We start from the raw sequence: 15,170 nt of genomic DNA, 5'->3' as shown, positions 1-15,170 counted from the left end.
TTGTTTATTTATTTTTAGAAAGAGGGGAAGGGAGAGAGAAGTAGAGGGAAAGAAACATCAGTGTGTGGTTGCCTCTCACATGGCTGCCACTGGGGACCTGGCCCACAACCCAGACATGTGCCCTGACTGGGAATTGAACCAGCGACACTTTGGTTTGCAGGCCTGTGCTCAATCCACTGAGCTACACCGGCCAGGTATACATGTTCTTTGATGACCATTTCCCTTCTTTCCCCCATTATTTCCCTTCTCCCTCACCTCTGGTTATCTTCTCTTTTATTTGCCAAATTCTGCGAGGCCAGCTCAAATGCCTTGTTCTTAAAAGGAGCTTTTCCTTTTACCTCCAAATAGGAAGTCAGTCTTTTGTATTTTCCCAACAGTTTTGTTAAAATTACTTGTACATTCTAATGGTTTCCCTCCACTAATCTCTATGCTCCTTCAGGGCAGGAGCAGTGTCTCATTCAACAGTGTATCTCAATCACTTTGTGTGTAGTCAGTAATCAGTCCATAAATGTTTATTTAGTGTGTTGATGAAATGAAGCAAGAGCTTCATTAATGATTTTCCTGAGTCTTGAGTGCCAAGAGGTCTGGTCCCAGTAAAATATGAATGAGAGTGAAGAGAGAGGGAAAATCCCTAGACCCACAGCATTAACTCTACCATAGTGTTACTTTTATGTTACTTAGAAGCTACAGCTTCTAAGCTGCAAAGGACTCTAATAGTTGCTGCTCCATGATATTGATGTTTTCTTTCTTTCTTTTTTTTAAGATTTTATTTATTTATTTATTTATCTTTAGAGGGGAAGGAGAGAGGGAGAGAAACATCAATGTATGGTTGCCTTTCGTGCATCCCCTGCTGGAAACCGGCCTGCAACCCAGGCATGTGCCCCGACTAGGAATCGAACCGCGATCCTCTGGTTCGCAGGCTTGCGCTCAATCCACTGAGCTATGCCAGCCAGGGCGATATTGACGTTTTCTATACTCTGCGTGGTTTGGGTATTTGTCACCACCTTATTCACATAACATGCCTAAGAGTCTCACAAATGCTTATACATAAATACTTTTCCACCTCTGCCACCTTTAGAAGCCTCAGTTGGGTCACTATGTGAATTATTAGGGCTGTAAGGAAAAGCAAGAGACTGTCTAATAAACTCAACCTCCATTTTGAAAGCTGCAGTGTATTAATGGGTTATCCCAGACAGTAGTTACAGTAGAAGTTGCTGTACACTTGCTGCCTCTATAGAAAGAGGCTTGGAAAAATTTGCAGTGTGTGCCAGCCCCTCCCCAAAGGTCTTGTTTATTTATACCTGCCCCCAAACACAAAATTCTTCAGTGGAACTCTCAAACAAATTCCTGTCTCCTGTGCCCTAGTCTGTTTTCCAGTGCCTTATATACGTATGAGTATACTTTTGCAGTATCTTTATCTAGGTATAATTTCTGTACAGGAAACTGTACAGATTTTAAGTTTTCTCTTTGCCCACCCTAAAATGAGGGAACTAATCTTCTTTCTATCATCATAAAATAAGTTGTCCTGTACTAGCAGATCATATAAATAGGATAAATGGAGTCTTATATGTGTATCATCTGATGTCTACTTTGTTTACCTGGTTTCTGTTGTTCATGTTTTTGAGATTCATGTTGTCGCATCTATGAGTATCCTTTTTGTTGAGTATTCTATAGTATTCTGTTATATGAATATGCTACAGCGTTTATCCATCCTCCTGTCAACTTCTGAGTTTCCTTTTTTCCCCAGGCTAAGACATTGTTCTTGTCCCTATTTTTTCCCCAAATCTGCAGCTAATATTTGGAAATGATGTTTGTATTGGACTTTGAGACACGTGGTTTTTTGTTAGAGATCTGGAATAAGGAAATTTAGGCACTACTGTATCCGCCCCCATGCATAGAGTTCTGTTCAACAATACACTTTGAGGCATTCACCACAAATGGTTCTGAATACTTGTCCTTTGGCCTCTTCTGCCTTCTAAATCTTTTGAGCTCAGCAAAACTGGTATTGCTAGGAATGAATATATTTGCCAGTAAGTAACCAAGGGTTTTAATTGGTGTAATATGTTGTGGGTTTTTTGTTTATGTATTTGTTTGTTTGTAAAAAATCAGTTCCTTTTACTTAGCATATTCTAACCTAATCTTACCCCAAACAACTTGAGAGGTAGAGGTTATATAAATCCAGGTGGTCTTGGGAACATAAATAGCAGCTGTCTAGGCTTTAAAGGCAGCAAATGCAAAGAAGCAGTTGTTTCCTGAATTGTGACCCACTGGGAAGGCTTCTTTGCCAGGGCAGCTGTTTCCTCAAGAGCTGGAAGAGACCTAGTTCCCCTATTCACCCCCTCAAGAACCCGATGAGGGCTGTTGTATTATACACTGTATTATGACACTCAATTGGAATCCTCCTTGATTTCTGATTAAGGGTTTCAGCACCATTAATACACATGTAAAACTGGCCAGAGTAAGATTGAGTTTGGGAATGTGTGCATGTTTTGGGGAGAGGTAAATGACAGGAAGGTTACTTTGACAGTTAAGGTGAAGTGTTTTGTTCATCTTGGGAATGCAGTCTTGTATCGTTTCAAAAATGCTATGAGTCAAAGTTCCATGCAAAGTTAAGATTAGAATGACTTTTTCTTAAAGCCAGTTGGTAGGGGGATTTCTGCTGGATAGAGCTCATCATTTTTACTATTCCTATATGACATCCTGAGCCTGGAAGCCGAAAGTTGAGGTTAGGAAGAAAACTAGTATCTGAACAAGTTTGTTCCTGGAGTTGGATTAAAAACTGTTGGTTTGTTTTCTCTCTTGTCCTCCTCTCCAACTTCCATTTAGCAAATGAAGAAGTGTCTGGGTTCTGTTTCATGGTAATGCTTTGGCTCTTTGCCATTGTGTATGGCTTCAGCAAAGGGGCAGATGTCTTAATAGGCTAAAACCACACCTCTTGCCTCTGACCTGTGGAGATGGATCTGGGTTCTTTCCAAGGAGGCGCAACCCAGCTTGGGTAGATATATTGGTGTAAGTAGGGAATGCTACAGTGGTTCTGCAGGGGGAACTTAAAGAAAGGTTTGCAGTTTTCCCATGGAATCATTTCACCCCTGGCTTTTGGCTTCTTCCTTTGTACAAAATTCCCTTTCAGATTCTTCACTGAGCAAGCTCATAACATTCTACCCAAACCCTAGCTCTGGATATTTCAGCAGTGGAGTCATTTGTGATGCCTTTCCACTCTTTTTGCATAGTTTCGTTTAGATTTTGCTGCCAAATGTCTTTGTGCCTGGCAAACCTCTATTCACATCTTATGTTGTTCAGAGGTGAGAACTACTAGCTTCTTGCCAACTTTTCTGGCCTTCTCTCTCCAACTACTTCACCCTTCTTCCATCTCTTGTTTTCCCCCCAAAATCTCTTCCAAGGGCATATGTAGCCAAAGTGCTCCTTATTTGACTCAAGTTTTGTCCTTACCTCTAGGGTTTATCTTTGAGGTAGATTGGTTTTTCCCCTCTGTGTATTTCTTGCAAATGCTAAGATATAGCCATTGTGGTAAAGGCTGCATTTTCTGTGGCTGCAGCATTATTGGAGCCTTTTCATCTGCAGTGCAGCATTGACGCATCTGAAACAAAAGGCCTGATCACAATTTTTGGATAGTTCAGGGACTGTCGTGACAAAAGCACTGATTGTCAGGGAAGGAAGCCTTGGTTGTTGGCTTCATCTTTGACCAACTTTGTTTGGAACAGTTTGTCAATCTAAGCATGGGATTTCAAGAAAAATTCCATTTCCTATTCTCTAACTTCAAACCTGATGCAAGACCATGGTAAGATATTTATTAATTTGTTTCTTTATCTACCGTATTTTGCCGTGTATAATGCAGTCCCATGTAAAATGCACAACCATGTTTTTGGCTCAAACTTTCAGAAATATCTTTCATTTTAATTTTTTATATATATTTAGAAACAAAACCAATTATTGTAATCCGGGGTATTATTTTGCATATGAATATCATTAGTGCTCTCTAGAGTTACACTTTTAACACATAAGCATAAATAAAAGATTTAAAAACATTTATATACCTACAGAATTAGTACTGCCCATGTATAATGTGCATCCTTATTTTTCCCTCAAAAATTTGGGCAAAAGTGCACATTATGCACAGCAAAATACAGTTGCTTCTTCAAGCAAATGTTTAAATAGTCTCTTACTTAAACTTGCTTATTTTTAATATTTTCATATTGATAAATTCCTCCTATGGTAGTTTGCTAAAAAAATAGGTAATATGTATATTAAAGGCTATAAGTCTTATGTAGAAAAGTGCCTAAAATTTTATGCTGTTTCCCTTCCCTCATTTTGTTCTCTTGCATTGATATTGTGGGTTTTTGTGTAACTCACTTTTTCTCCTTTAACAGGGTTGTTGGTACAGAGGAACGTATTCCTATTCCCCTCATGGATTACATCCTTAATGTGGTAAGATTTATGGTAGGGCCAAATGAGTAAAGGTTTGTGATTTTTCTGGGAAATGTGTGATGTTATTAAATAGTCCAGTGATTTCTGTGTTTTTATTTAACTAGGGCCCTTAAAATGCAGAGAAGCAGGGAAAGATGTACAAACCTTATTCTCTGATACTGGTTTGCCAAGAAGTGGCCAACACTCTCCCCTTTTTTTTTTGTTTGATATTCCCAGTTTTCCATGGGTTGTACCATTCTCTGTTGGAATCCAAACAGAAAGAATAGGATTTGTTGGGCCAGTTCAGTATTATGTTCTTTGAATGTGTCCACATATATTTTTCACTGTTACTTGACATTTTTTCTGTTAACTTCTTTTTTAAAAATTAATGTGGCCTTTTCTTTTAACTTCCTGTGTGTCTCACAGGAAAAGTGAAGCATTTGAATTTTCCCAGAATTGTTTACTTCTAAGGGGAAGCCCACTTAGCATTTGTTCTAGCCCATTAAGTACTTCCAAGACTTCCAGAGATGGTTTTTCTTGTGCCCATGTGTTGTCCACATTTTACTTTCTTGCACTTACAAAATACTTTATTTGGTCCAAATCTTTCTTCTAGAGTTCTGAGTTTAATTTGCATTATAAGCACATTTGAGGGAAAGTATCCATGATGTTTGCTTTGGGGGAGAGATAACACATTACTGTGCAAGGAGTGCTAAGTGAGGAAATTAAGAAATTAGACTTGATTCTTCCATTGTGTGGCCCTGAGCAGGTCATTTAACCTCTCTGTGCTCTCAAATTATATGACTTGACGTGTAGCTGGAAAGGGAGATTGGGAAGGAGTTACAATTATTTTTTATTTTCTGAATGTTTATTTTCTGAATGTCTGTATAGATCTCTCCCTATTTACCTGAAGTTTTGGTATTCTAGAAAATACTGATTTCGCAACTACAGGGCTATACCTGTCCTGGTCTTTTAGTTCGAAGTGTTGAACTCTAACTATTTTTAAATGTTTTCTTACCTAGATGAAATTTGTGGAATCTATTCTGAGCAACAATACAACAGATGACCACTGCCAGGAATTTGTGAATCAGAAAGGACTCTTGCCTTTGGTTACCATTTTGGGGCTTCCCAATCTGCCCATTGACTTTCCCACATCTGCAGCCTGTCAGGCTGTTGCAGGTGTCTGCAAATCCATATTGGTAAGAAGCATCTGGCTGAACATTTTTATTTCTTTTTTGAAATCTATTGCAATACTTTTACCTGTATGTTACTACTATGGTTTCCCTTTACCTTTGACTAAAAAATAATCATGAAATTTGTAGTTATGTCCTACAAGTGAATTTTGTGACTGATGGATACTGTGCCACATTATTTCTCATTGAAAGGTTGAAGTGTTTGTTACTTGTTCCTGGAGTTTGGTATATAGTTCTAACATTTGGGTTTTGGGGAAGGGACCATCTCTAAGAAAGCTTTGGAGCGGGGCTTAATTAGCATGTCATCCTTTGCCGTGGATGCTTTTAACACAATCTAGTATTGTTTAGCCTTTTACTTTCCTTTTTCAAACTTGATAGTCATGAATCTTAAGCATAATCGACCTGTAGTTTATCGCTCAAATTTTGCCAAAATGTGAAGTATATTTATTTTTTTAAATGGAAAACTACATATAACATGATATTTACCAATTCAACCATTTTTAAGAGTAGTGTTCTGTAGATGGGTTGCACAACAATGTTAATATACTTAACACTACGCAACCCATCTACAGAACTCCTTTCATCTTGAAAAACTGAAAGTCTATACTCATTAAGCAACTAACTCCCCATTTCCCTCTCCCCACCCCCCAGCTCCTGGTAACCACCATTCTATTTTCTGTGTCTATGAATTTGACTGTTCTGGGTACCTCATGTAAAATGTACTTTGTAAGGTATTTGTGCTTCTGTGGTTGGCTTATGCTGCTTAGCATAATGTCTCTTAAGATTCACCCATATTGTAGCATATGTCATAATTTCCTTCCTTTTTAAGGCTGAATTTACTCCATTCTTGTATAAACCACATTTTGTTTATGGGTATTAATTCATTGATAAACATTTGGGTTGCTTCCACCTCTTGGCTGTTATTATGAATTACTGCTGCTGTGAACATGAGTGTGTGAATATTTCAAGCCTCTGCTTTTGTGTGTGGTGAAGAGTGCTTAAGATTTACTCTTGGCAAATTTGAAGTATATAATAACATTATTATTAACTATAGTCACCTTGCTGTACATTAGATCCCCAGCAGTTACTCATCTTATAACTGCAAGTTCGTATCCTTGGACCAATATCTCCACCTTTCCCTCCAGCCCTAGGCAGCCAACATTCTATTCTCTAGGTCTGTAAGTTTGACTTCTTAACATGTAAGTGAGCTCATGCTTGAGACCTTGCTTTCAGTTCTTTTGGTTATATACCCAGAAGTAGGATTGCTGAATTATATGGTGGTTTTGGTTTTAATTTTTTGAGGAACTCTATATACTGTTTTCCACGGCAGTACCACATTTCACGTTTCAACCAGCAATGCACAAGGATTCTGATTTGTTCACATCCTCACCCGTACTTATTATTTTCTGGGCTTTTGATAGTAGCCAAACCAGAGGTGTGAAATGAGATCTCATGGTTTTGACTTGTTTCTCCCTAATTAATGATGTTGAGTATCTTTTCATTTGCTTATTGACTGGGTATCTTCTTTGGAGAAATAATGTCTGTTTAGGTCCTTTTTCCGTTATTTAATGGGGCTGTTTTTTGTTGTTAAATTGTAATTTTTTAATATTAGTTCCTTATTAGAGAAATGATTTGCAAGTATTTTCTCCCATTCTGTGGGTTACCTGTTCACTCTATTGATAGTTTAATTTGGCACACAAAAGGGTTCGATTTTGCAGAACTCCAGCTTATCTCTCTGTTTTTTGTTTGTGTGTTTGTGTGTGTGTGTGTGGTTTTTTGTTTGTTTGTTTGTTTATTTGTTTTTTGCTTTTGTTGCCTGTACTTTTGTTGCCAAAAAGTACTTTGGTGTTATATCTAAGAAATCATGGCCAAATCCAATGGTGTGCTGCTTTTACCTACCCTACAGTTTCTTCTAGGTGTTTTATGGTTTTAGCTCTTAAGTTCAGGTCTTTGACCTATTTTGAGTTAATTTTCTCATATGGTGTAAAGTAAGGCCCAACTTCATTGTTTTGCCTGTCGATGTCCAGTTTTCCCAACACTGTTGAGCACACTGTCTTTTCCCTGGTGCACCCTAGTAGAAACCATTTGGCCATATACACGAGGGTTTATTTATGTGCTTTCTTTTCTGTTCCACTGATCTCGATGTCTGTCTTCATGTCAACAGCACACTTTTAAGTACCGTAGCTTTGTGGTGGTAAGTTCGGAAGTCAGGATATGTGAAACCTCCAACTTTGGTTTTTGGTTTTTGTTTTTTTGTTTTTCAAGAGAGTTAATGTCTCATTTAGAGTTCCTTAAGATTCGTATAGGAATTTAAAAAGATTTTTCTATTTCTTTTAAAAAACACCATTGGGGTTTTTATAGGGATTGCATTAAATCTATGAAGCTCTATTAGCTGGGTTGTGCAGTAATTTCTGCTTTATATTCCATAAAAATTATGGAAAGATCCATTATTATGACATGTCTACATTTAATGTTTCATTTTGCTTTACTTTTTGTGAACATTTAATTAAGTGCTATTTCATAACTGAGAGAGTAGGAAAGCTGCTTAATGTTTATCCTACTTCCCAGATACTCTGTGGGAGTGCGTAGATTTATTTAAAGCCATAGGAAAGACACATAAGTTCTCACATCTTTGAATGACAAGCTATAGAACTCAAAAAGAAATTACAAGGGCCATGTAAATCCTTGAGTTGTCTCATAAAACAAATAAATTGATCAGCTGATGCCTGTGCTAGAACAGTCTCTCTTATTGTGGGAAGAAAAGAACATTTGTAATAGTGGTTTACTTCCATGTTTTGGAACCTTGCTTATATTGCTCCCTGTTGAGCAGAGTTTGGAATTCACCTTAGGACATGGAGTCCTGGCTATGACAGTATTCCAGTTTGACTATCACAAGCTTTTAAATATGATTGGCTCACCACATTTGAAAGCCTGTCATTTGAGAAAAGTAGTATGTTGCTTTGGAAAGAGGTGTTGAGGTATGTTATACCTGCACTCATATTTTGACTCCACCATTTACCAAGTAAGAGACCATGACCAAGTCTGAAATTGTGAGATTTGTCGTCTACTTCTATTGTGACTATCAAAGGCACAATAAATATGAAGTTCATTGTACATTAATGATTTACTTATTCTTATTTCAGACACTGTCACATGAACCCAAAGTCCTTCAGGAGGGTCTCCTTCAGTTGGACTCCATCCTCTCCTCTTTGGAGCCTTTACACCGCCCAATTGAATCTCCTGGGGGCTCAGTGCTGTTGCGAGAACTGGCTTGTGCTGGCAACGTTGCTGATGCTACCCTCTCAGCTCAGGCCACCCCTCTACTACATGCACTCACTGCCGCCCATGCCTACATCATGATGTTTGTTCATACTTGCAGAGTTGGACAGGTAAGAATTATCTTACAGGTGAACATGTTGGTTTAAAGCCAGTGCAATACCTAGGGCATGTACCTGGCATCTTACTGTACCTAACAATTCTCCCTGGGCTAAGTGCTGAAAGAACAGTTCTAGGGGGAGATTTTTTTTTCCCTGTCGGTGACTTACATTTATGTTTCAAGTTGCTGTCTAGTTTCACTTTCCCTAAGTATTTGTATTTTTCATTAGAAGTCGAGTAATCATATCATTTGTTTTGTGATCTGGACCTTCTTCAGAGTGAAAGTGGTTGGTATTAATAACAGATATATATGTAGCATTCATGTAGGCCAACTGAGATATATAGTTAACCTTTTTAGCAGTTACGCCTCAATTGGGTGCCTATCTGGGCTATTCCTAACCTTTCTACAAATGCTCGAAGGCCTGATAGTGAGATGGCAGGAAGGAAGTTTGCCTACAGAACATTGAAGTCAGTGGTAATTAACAGACTACTAAAGACTTCCTAAGTGTCAGGCCCTATGCCTGCAGTTTTTGTGAGATTCCTCTTTTGGTTCCAAAAGGTGGGTTTATTTGTGTGCTCAAAGTTTTATTACCTTTACTCTTCAAGTAATCAATTCTAAAGATTAATGGTACAGTATTTTAGCAGTCCTGTTTTATGCTGTTGAGCAGGAGTATGTTCATTGAATCAAATCATGAAAAGCAGTTACAAATTATTTAGAAAATAGTCCTACTTGACAAAGCTTATTTATTACCTTTTTATTAAATGAGAATAAAATTAAAATGAAATGTTTAATTCAAGGAATTAAAGCAATCTAAATGTTTATTGAAATGGGGAAATAGCATGCCTACCACCACCAAAAAAAAACTTAGAAAGCTGTCAATAAATCTACAAAATTGTTTCTTTGATTTAGAGCAACAGAGTTGCCAATGACTCCTGTCTTTCACTTTACAAATTCTAATGAGAAGCGATGTTAGAGGCAGATTATAAATATTATAAGAGAATACCTTGTGGAACTGTGATCTTAAATGGAAGTTTTGATGAAATAGGCAACTGTGAAAAGAACATGGAAGGAAAATAAAAATCCCGTAACCTTTTTAAACAGCTGAAAGTTGATTCTGAATATAATTATTCAAAGGACATTCCAAAGATTAGCATTTTTTAAATTTTGGTTGCAGAGTGAAATTCGTTCCATCTCCGTAAACCAGTGGGGCTCTCAGTTGGGTCTGAGTGTTCTGAGCAAGCTGAGCCAGCTGTACTGTTCCCTGGTGTGGGAAAGCACTGTCCTCCTCTCCCTGTGTACCCCAAACAGGTAAGGGAATGATTGTCCCTTTTGTTACCTGTTTTCTTTCCTAACAGAAAAACTAAGCTTAGTGACTGTGGAGTATTGGCTTTCGTTAAGAATAGATGGGAGGCTTCCTTGTGTTAGTCCATTTTGGCTGCTGTAACAAAATAACCATAGACTGGGTTCTTATCAACAGCAGAAATGTATTGCTCGGTGTTCTGGAGGCTGGAAGTCTGAGGTCATGGTGCCAGCATGGTTGGATGAGGGCCCTCTTCCAGTTCACAGACTTGTATCCTCGTGTGGCAGAAGGGACTAAAGACAGTAGTCCCATTTGTGAGGGCTCCACTCTCATGGTTTAAGCACCTCCCAGAGGGCTTCCCTATTAACGCCATCACGTCGGGCATTAGGATTTCACATACAAATTTTGAGGGCGGAGCACGAACATTCAATCCATAGCATTGTCCTTCCCACTTACCAGCCTAGGGACTTGATTATGAAAGTCATCTTTGATTCGATATCCCAATTATGGTGTGTCAACATGGTGGGTTTTTAAAGTTTGGCCCTGTTGTTAGCCAGGTTTAAAAAGTTGAGTTGGAAACCTTGGTGGATGCTACCTCAGGAATTTGATCATTGCGGGTGTTCTATTAGGTTAACTTACCTGCTGTAGGAAGGGATAGTGTCAGCCAAGCAGGTTAGAGTCCACGCACAGCATAAAAGATGAGCTATCCAGGTTTTTTGGCTCACTATTTCTCTTGTTGCAGTCTACCATCTGGGTGTGAATTCGGCCAGGCGGACATGCAGAAACTGGTTCCGAAGGATGAGAAGGCAGGTACGACCCAGGGCGGAAAAAGATCAGGTAACTCCAAGAAACTAAAATCTCAGTCATTCTCTTAAGTTCTATCTGTCTTTATAGGTCTCTTGTGAAAATTAGCTCTCTATCATCTATAGTCCTCAATTTTTTTCCTTTCATTGATTTTTAATTATTTTGAAATTGAACTCTTTACTCATTTTTTTGTGTAAAAATATATACACACAATAGTAAGAATTAGAAGATGTAGAAATCATCCGTATTTGTGCCATAAAAAACAATATTTTGGAAGTGTCTGACTAATCTTTCCCCCTGAGGATGTATTTTATTTTATTAACATAGTTGTAATTATCTTAGAAATAAGACTTCGTAGATCTCTCTTCGCTAAAATTAAGTTCCATGTAAAGGTACAATGAATTAATTATTCCCTGTTAAGTTTCTAATGTATATTTGGAAAATTAGCATCACGTATGTAGTTTTATGCAAGTCTAAGATTAATTCCTTGAAATTACTGTATCAAAGGGTATGATGGAACTTTAATTTTTTATATCCTTATTTTTTAGGAGTTTAATTTTATAAGTTAAAAATGGTAAATAATTGTTTTAAGCGGCTGTGGAACATTTTAGAACCTCACTGTCCAATATGGTAGCCACTAGCCATGTGTGACTATTGAATCCTTTCGTGTGGCTAATACAACTAAAAAACTGAACTTTTTCTTCCTTCTTTATTCTCTCCCACCCTCCTTTTTCCTTTCTCTGCTCACTTTCTCTGTTTCCCTCTCTCTTTTTTCTTTCCTCTTGTTAAGGGGAAGGTGTTATGGGTTGCAATGGGCTCCCCCAGCACCTTGGAATATAACCTTAGTTGGAAATAATTTTGTAGCAGAAGTAGTTATCATGAAGTCATGGGTTGGGTGGAGAAAACTGAATTTTTAATTTTTATTGATTTAAATATAACAGCTATTACCCAGTTGTTGGAAGACTTTTAAGTATGTTTGGAACAACTTAGGTATGTGAATCTTTTTTCAACTAAATTGTATGAAATATAAACATAGATGAATTATTTTAATAAAAATTTAATGTCTTGATTGAGATGTGCTATGAAGTATAAAATAGATACCTTTTAAAATATTTAGTAAATCTTAATTACGTTTGATTGCATGTTGAAGTAACAGTTTTCATTATAATGGATTAAACAGTATATTGTAAAAGTATACCTGTTTATTTTTACATTTTAATGTGGATAATAGAAAATTTAAAATATATGTGGCTCACATTTTATTTCTGTTGAATAATGCTACTTTAGAACATAACTTTTATATTTTAGCACAATTAAAGTTCCAAATTTCAAAAAGCAAAAATTATTCACAATTTTCTGATCGTAGCTAAAATTAATCAAAGCCGCTTTTTTAGAAAGTTGTTTTTCCTCCTGTAGTCTGCATTGAGGAGGAAATACCTTTGAAAAACCATTAAAGTTAGGTGATTTTATGTATAAAAACCTATCAGATATGCTTAAAAATGGTATTGAAATTATACTAAAGGTAGAATTAATAAGAAAGCAGACATAACTTGTGAGACAACAAATAAGGACTGATGTGACCGTATGGGAGAGAGACGGAAGAGAATTAATAAAATATATCATGCCTCTGACAAGTTTAATTTTGGAGAAAATGGACCAGACCAAAAATTCAAATATCAAATTTAGTCAAAATATATCAAATTTAACTCCAAGAAAATAATTTACTAAGAACTTAGAACAAAATTAGACTCACTGTCAAAGAATTGCCTCGCCTAACAATCCAGATATATCTTTTCCCAGCAGTGTCTTTTCATACACTTAACAAAGATGACTCCATTTGCACATAGGTTTTCCAGAAGATTAGGTGATGTGTTTTATAAAGTGTGCCTAAAGCCAATTCTTACATCTAAGAGCACACACACCAAAAATAATGATACATATCTTACATTTATATATAAAAACCCTAAATGCTAGGATTTAGGAAATGTCTTTCTACAGTGGTATAACCTATGATATCCAATTTGAGTTGGCTAACAAGCTATAACATTCTAGGAAGCCATGCTCCGTGACAGTATGGGGGCACCATGCACATTGTAGTCTGTGTGAATGGTGCCCCTGGGTCCTACAGTGCCTGCAGTCTTCCAAAGTTGCTCTGGGTTAAAGCTGTTCACAAACTCGCATTGAAACGTGTCAGTATTAGCTATAAAGGGCTCCAAGGAGAAGAGCATATCAGTACAGTTTGGATTTTTTGTTTGGGGCTTTTTTTGTTTTGTTTTTAGATTTAGAAAGTCACGGACATTTAAAGAGTAACACGCACCATAGGTAGCTCTTCCTTGGGACTCTTCAGCAAAGGAATGGTTCGAGGTAAGTGCTGGCTCAACATGGTCTTATTGTTCCCCTCTCATTCTACAGATGGGGAACAGGATGCAGCAGCTGGGAGTATGGATGCTTCTACCCAGGGCTTGTTGGAAGGCATTGGCCTTGATGGTGACACATTGGCTCCTATGGAGACAGATGAACCTACTGCTTCAGACTCTAAGGGCAAATCTAAAATCACACCTGCCATGGCTGCCAGAATTAAGCAAATCAAGCCTTTATTGTCAGGTGAGTGACTGTCTTTTTGCTGCTCCCCTTTCTGGCTTTCAGAGCCTTAACCAATCCCGAAACAAATTGAGTTGGTATGGCTGTATAGTTTCCTTTCTGGAAGTTGAAAGCTTTGGTGGCTCATTTTTAGGTGTACTTTACTGAGTGTATACTATGCAACAGGCTCTGTACTAACTGCTAGGGATACAGAGATAAGAGAATCACTAGCTGAACCTACTCCCTCTCTATATAATGCCCTTCCTTCTATTCATTGTTCAACTGCAAATGGCTTCTGCTTCCACCAGTTCCACTGTCTTAAATAGTACCTACAACCTCCTTATTGTTAAGTTTATTGTATATGTTTCAGTCCCCTTGTCACTTCTCTAGTTGACCTACTACTTCCTTCTTGAAGTGCTCTTTTCTTGATTTGTGTGGTATTAAGCTCTCCTGCTTTCCGGTTACCTGTCTTGCTATTCCACACAGTCTCCTTGTCCTTTCCCTGTTCCTTAAACATAGGAAGTGATAGGGTTAATTCGTGTTCTAATAAAGTCACTCTGGCAACTCTGGAAATTACATTAACATAATACAAGACCACATTAAAGATGTACACTGGCCCTGCCTGGTATGGCTCAGTGGATCGAGTGCTGGCCTACAAACCAAAGGGCCGCAGGTTCGATTCCCAGTCAGGGCACATGCCTGGGTTGTGGCCCAAGTCCCCAGTAGGGGCCACACATTGATGCTTCTGTCCCTCTCTTCCTCCTCCCTTCCCCTAAAATAAATAAATAAATAAATAAATAAATAAATAAATAAATACATTTTTAATAAAAAAATAAAGATGTATACTAATTTGTCTTTGCCATCTTTTGCCCTTTAATGTTAATTTGGTGGGGTCTATTTATGTTCCTCAATATTTGCCAGATTCTGACACTTGGGAAAGTGAAGCTGTAACTCCTGGGAATCTGGAGCTCTGCCCAAAAGCAAGCAGAAAATGGCCTTTGGCATTTCCATTTGTTATCTTTAAAAAATCTTTAAATTTTACATTCTATTCGAATTTGTTTAATTCCACTTTCGTTTTCATTTGAAAGTCTACCACTCCTACCCCAAATCAAAGGAAAATAGACTGAGAAGATCGCTCATGTTTATCTTCCCTTTCTTTGTTAGACCTCTTAGACTACTGTGGAACATTTTGGGGTTTCTGGGTAGGTCCAGCTCATGCTTTTGGTGTCTATTTCTTTGTGATTGCTGTCCTTGCTGACTACCTTTGAACCACTGTGTTTAGCCATATTTTCTTTTTCTATACATTTCCTTTTACATGTTTATTTGGAATCTGCTTTTGGGGGAGGGCAGGGTTCAGCAATATATACTAGTGATTTTCAACCTTTTTCATCTCATGGCACACATAATCTAATTACTAAAATTCTGCAGCACACCAAAAAATATATATTTTGCTGATTGGACAGAACATAGGTATAGTTTTGATTCATTCACACTG

The 15,170-nt window shown here is 37.6% G+C and overlaps 1 protein-coding gene across 16 annotated transcripts in view; it reads left to right on the top strand.

The window, feature by feature from the left end:
* The window catches only part of HUWE1 (HECT, UBA and WWE domain containing E3 ubiquitin protein ligase 1), a 157,602-nt gene that overhangs the window by 82,584 nt on the left and 59,848 nt on the right, over nucleotides 1-15,170 (top strand). For 13 of the 16 annotated variants that reach the window (XM_037033746.1, XM_037033744.1, XM_037033754.1 and 10 more), the window contains 6 exons: nucleotides 4,389-4,458; nucleotides 5,445-5,621; nucleotides 8,759-9,004; nucleotides 10,166-10,299; nucleotides 11,034-11,128; nucleotides 13,508-13,699. In XM_037033746.1, the coding sequence (XP_036889641.1) occupies nucleotides 4,389-4,458; nucleotides 5,445-5,621; nucleotides 8,759-9,004; nucleotides 10,166-10,299; nucleotides 11,034-11,128; nucleotides 13,508-13,699 (914 nt within the window). The remainder of the gene's footprint in view (nucleotides 1-4,388; nucleotides 4,459-5,444; nucleotides 5,622-8,758; nucleotides 9,005-10,165; nucleotides 10,300-11,033; nucleotides 11,129-13,507; nucleotides 13,700-15,170) is intronic. The other 3 variants (XM_037033749.1, XM_037033757.1, XM_037033750.1) reach the window with 2 other exon arrangements.

The sequence above is a fragment of the Sturnira hondurensis genome, unplaced genomic scaffold (assembly GCF_014824575.4).
Source record: "Sturnira hondurensis isolate 20B ecotype Veracruz unplaced genomic scaffold, ASM1482457v3 Scaffold0021781, whole genome shotgun sequence".
NCBI classification, from domain to species: domain Eukaryota; kingdom Metazoa; phylum Chordata; class Mammalia; order Chiroptera; family Phyllostomidae; genus Sturnira; species Sturnira hondurensis.
The sequence above is the reverse complement of the archived record's forward strand: the minus strand, read 5'-3'. Positions and strand labels throughout refer to the sequence as shown.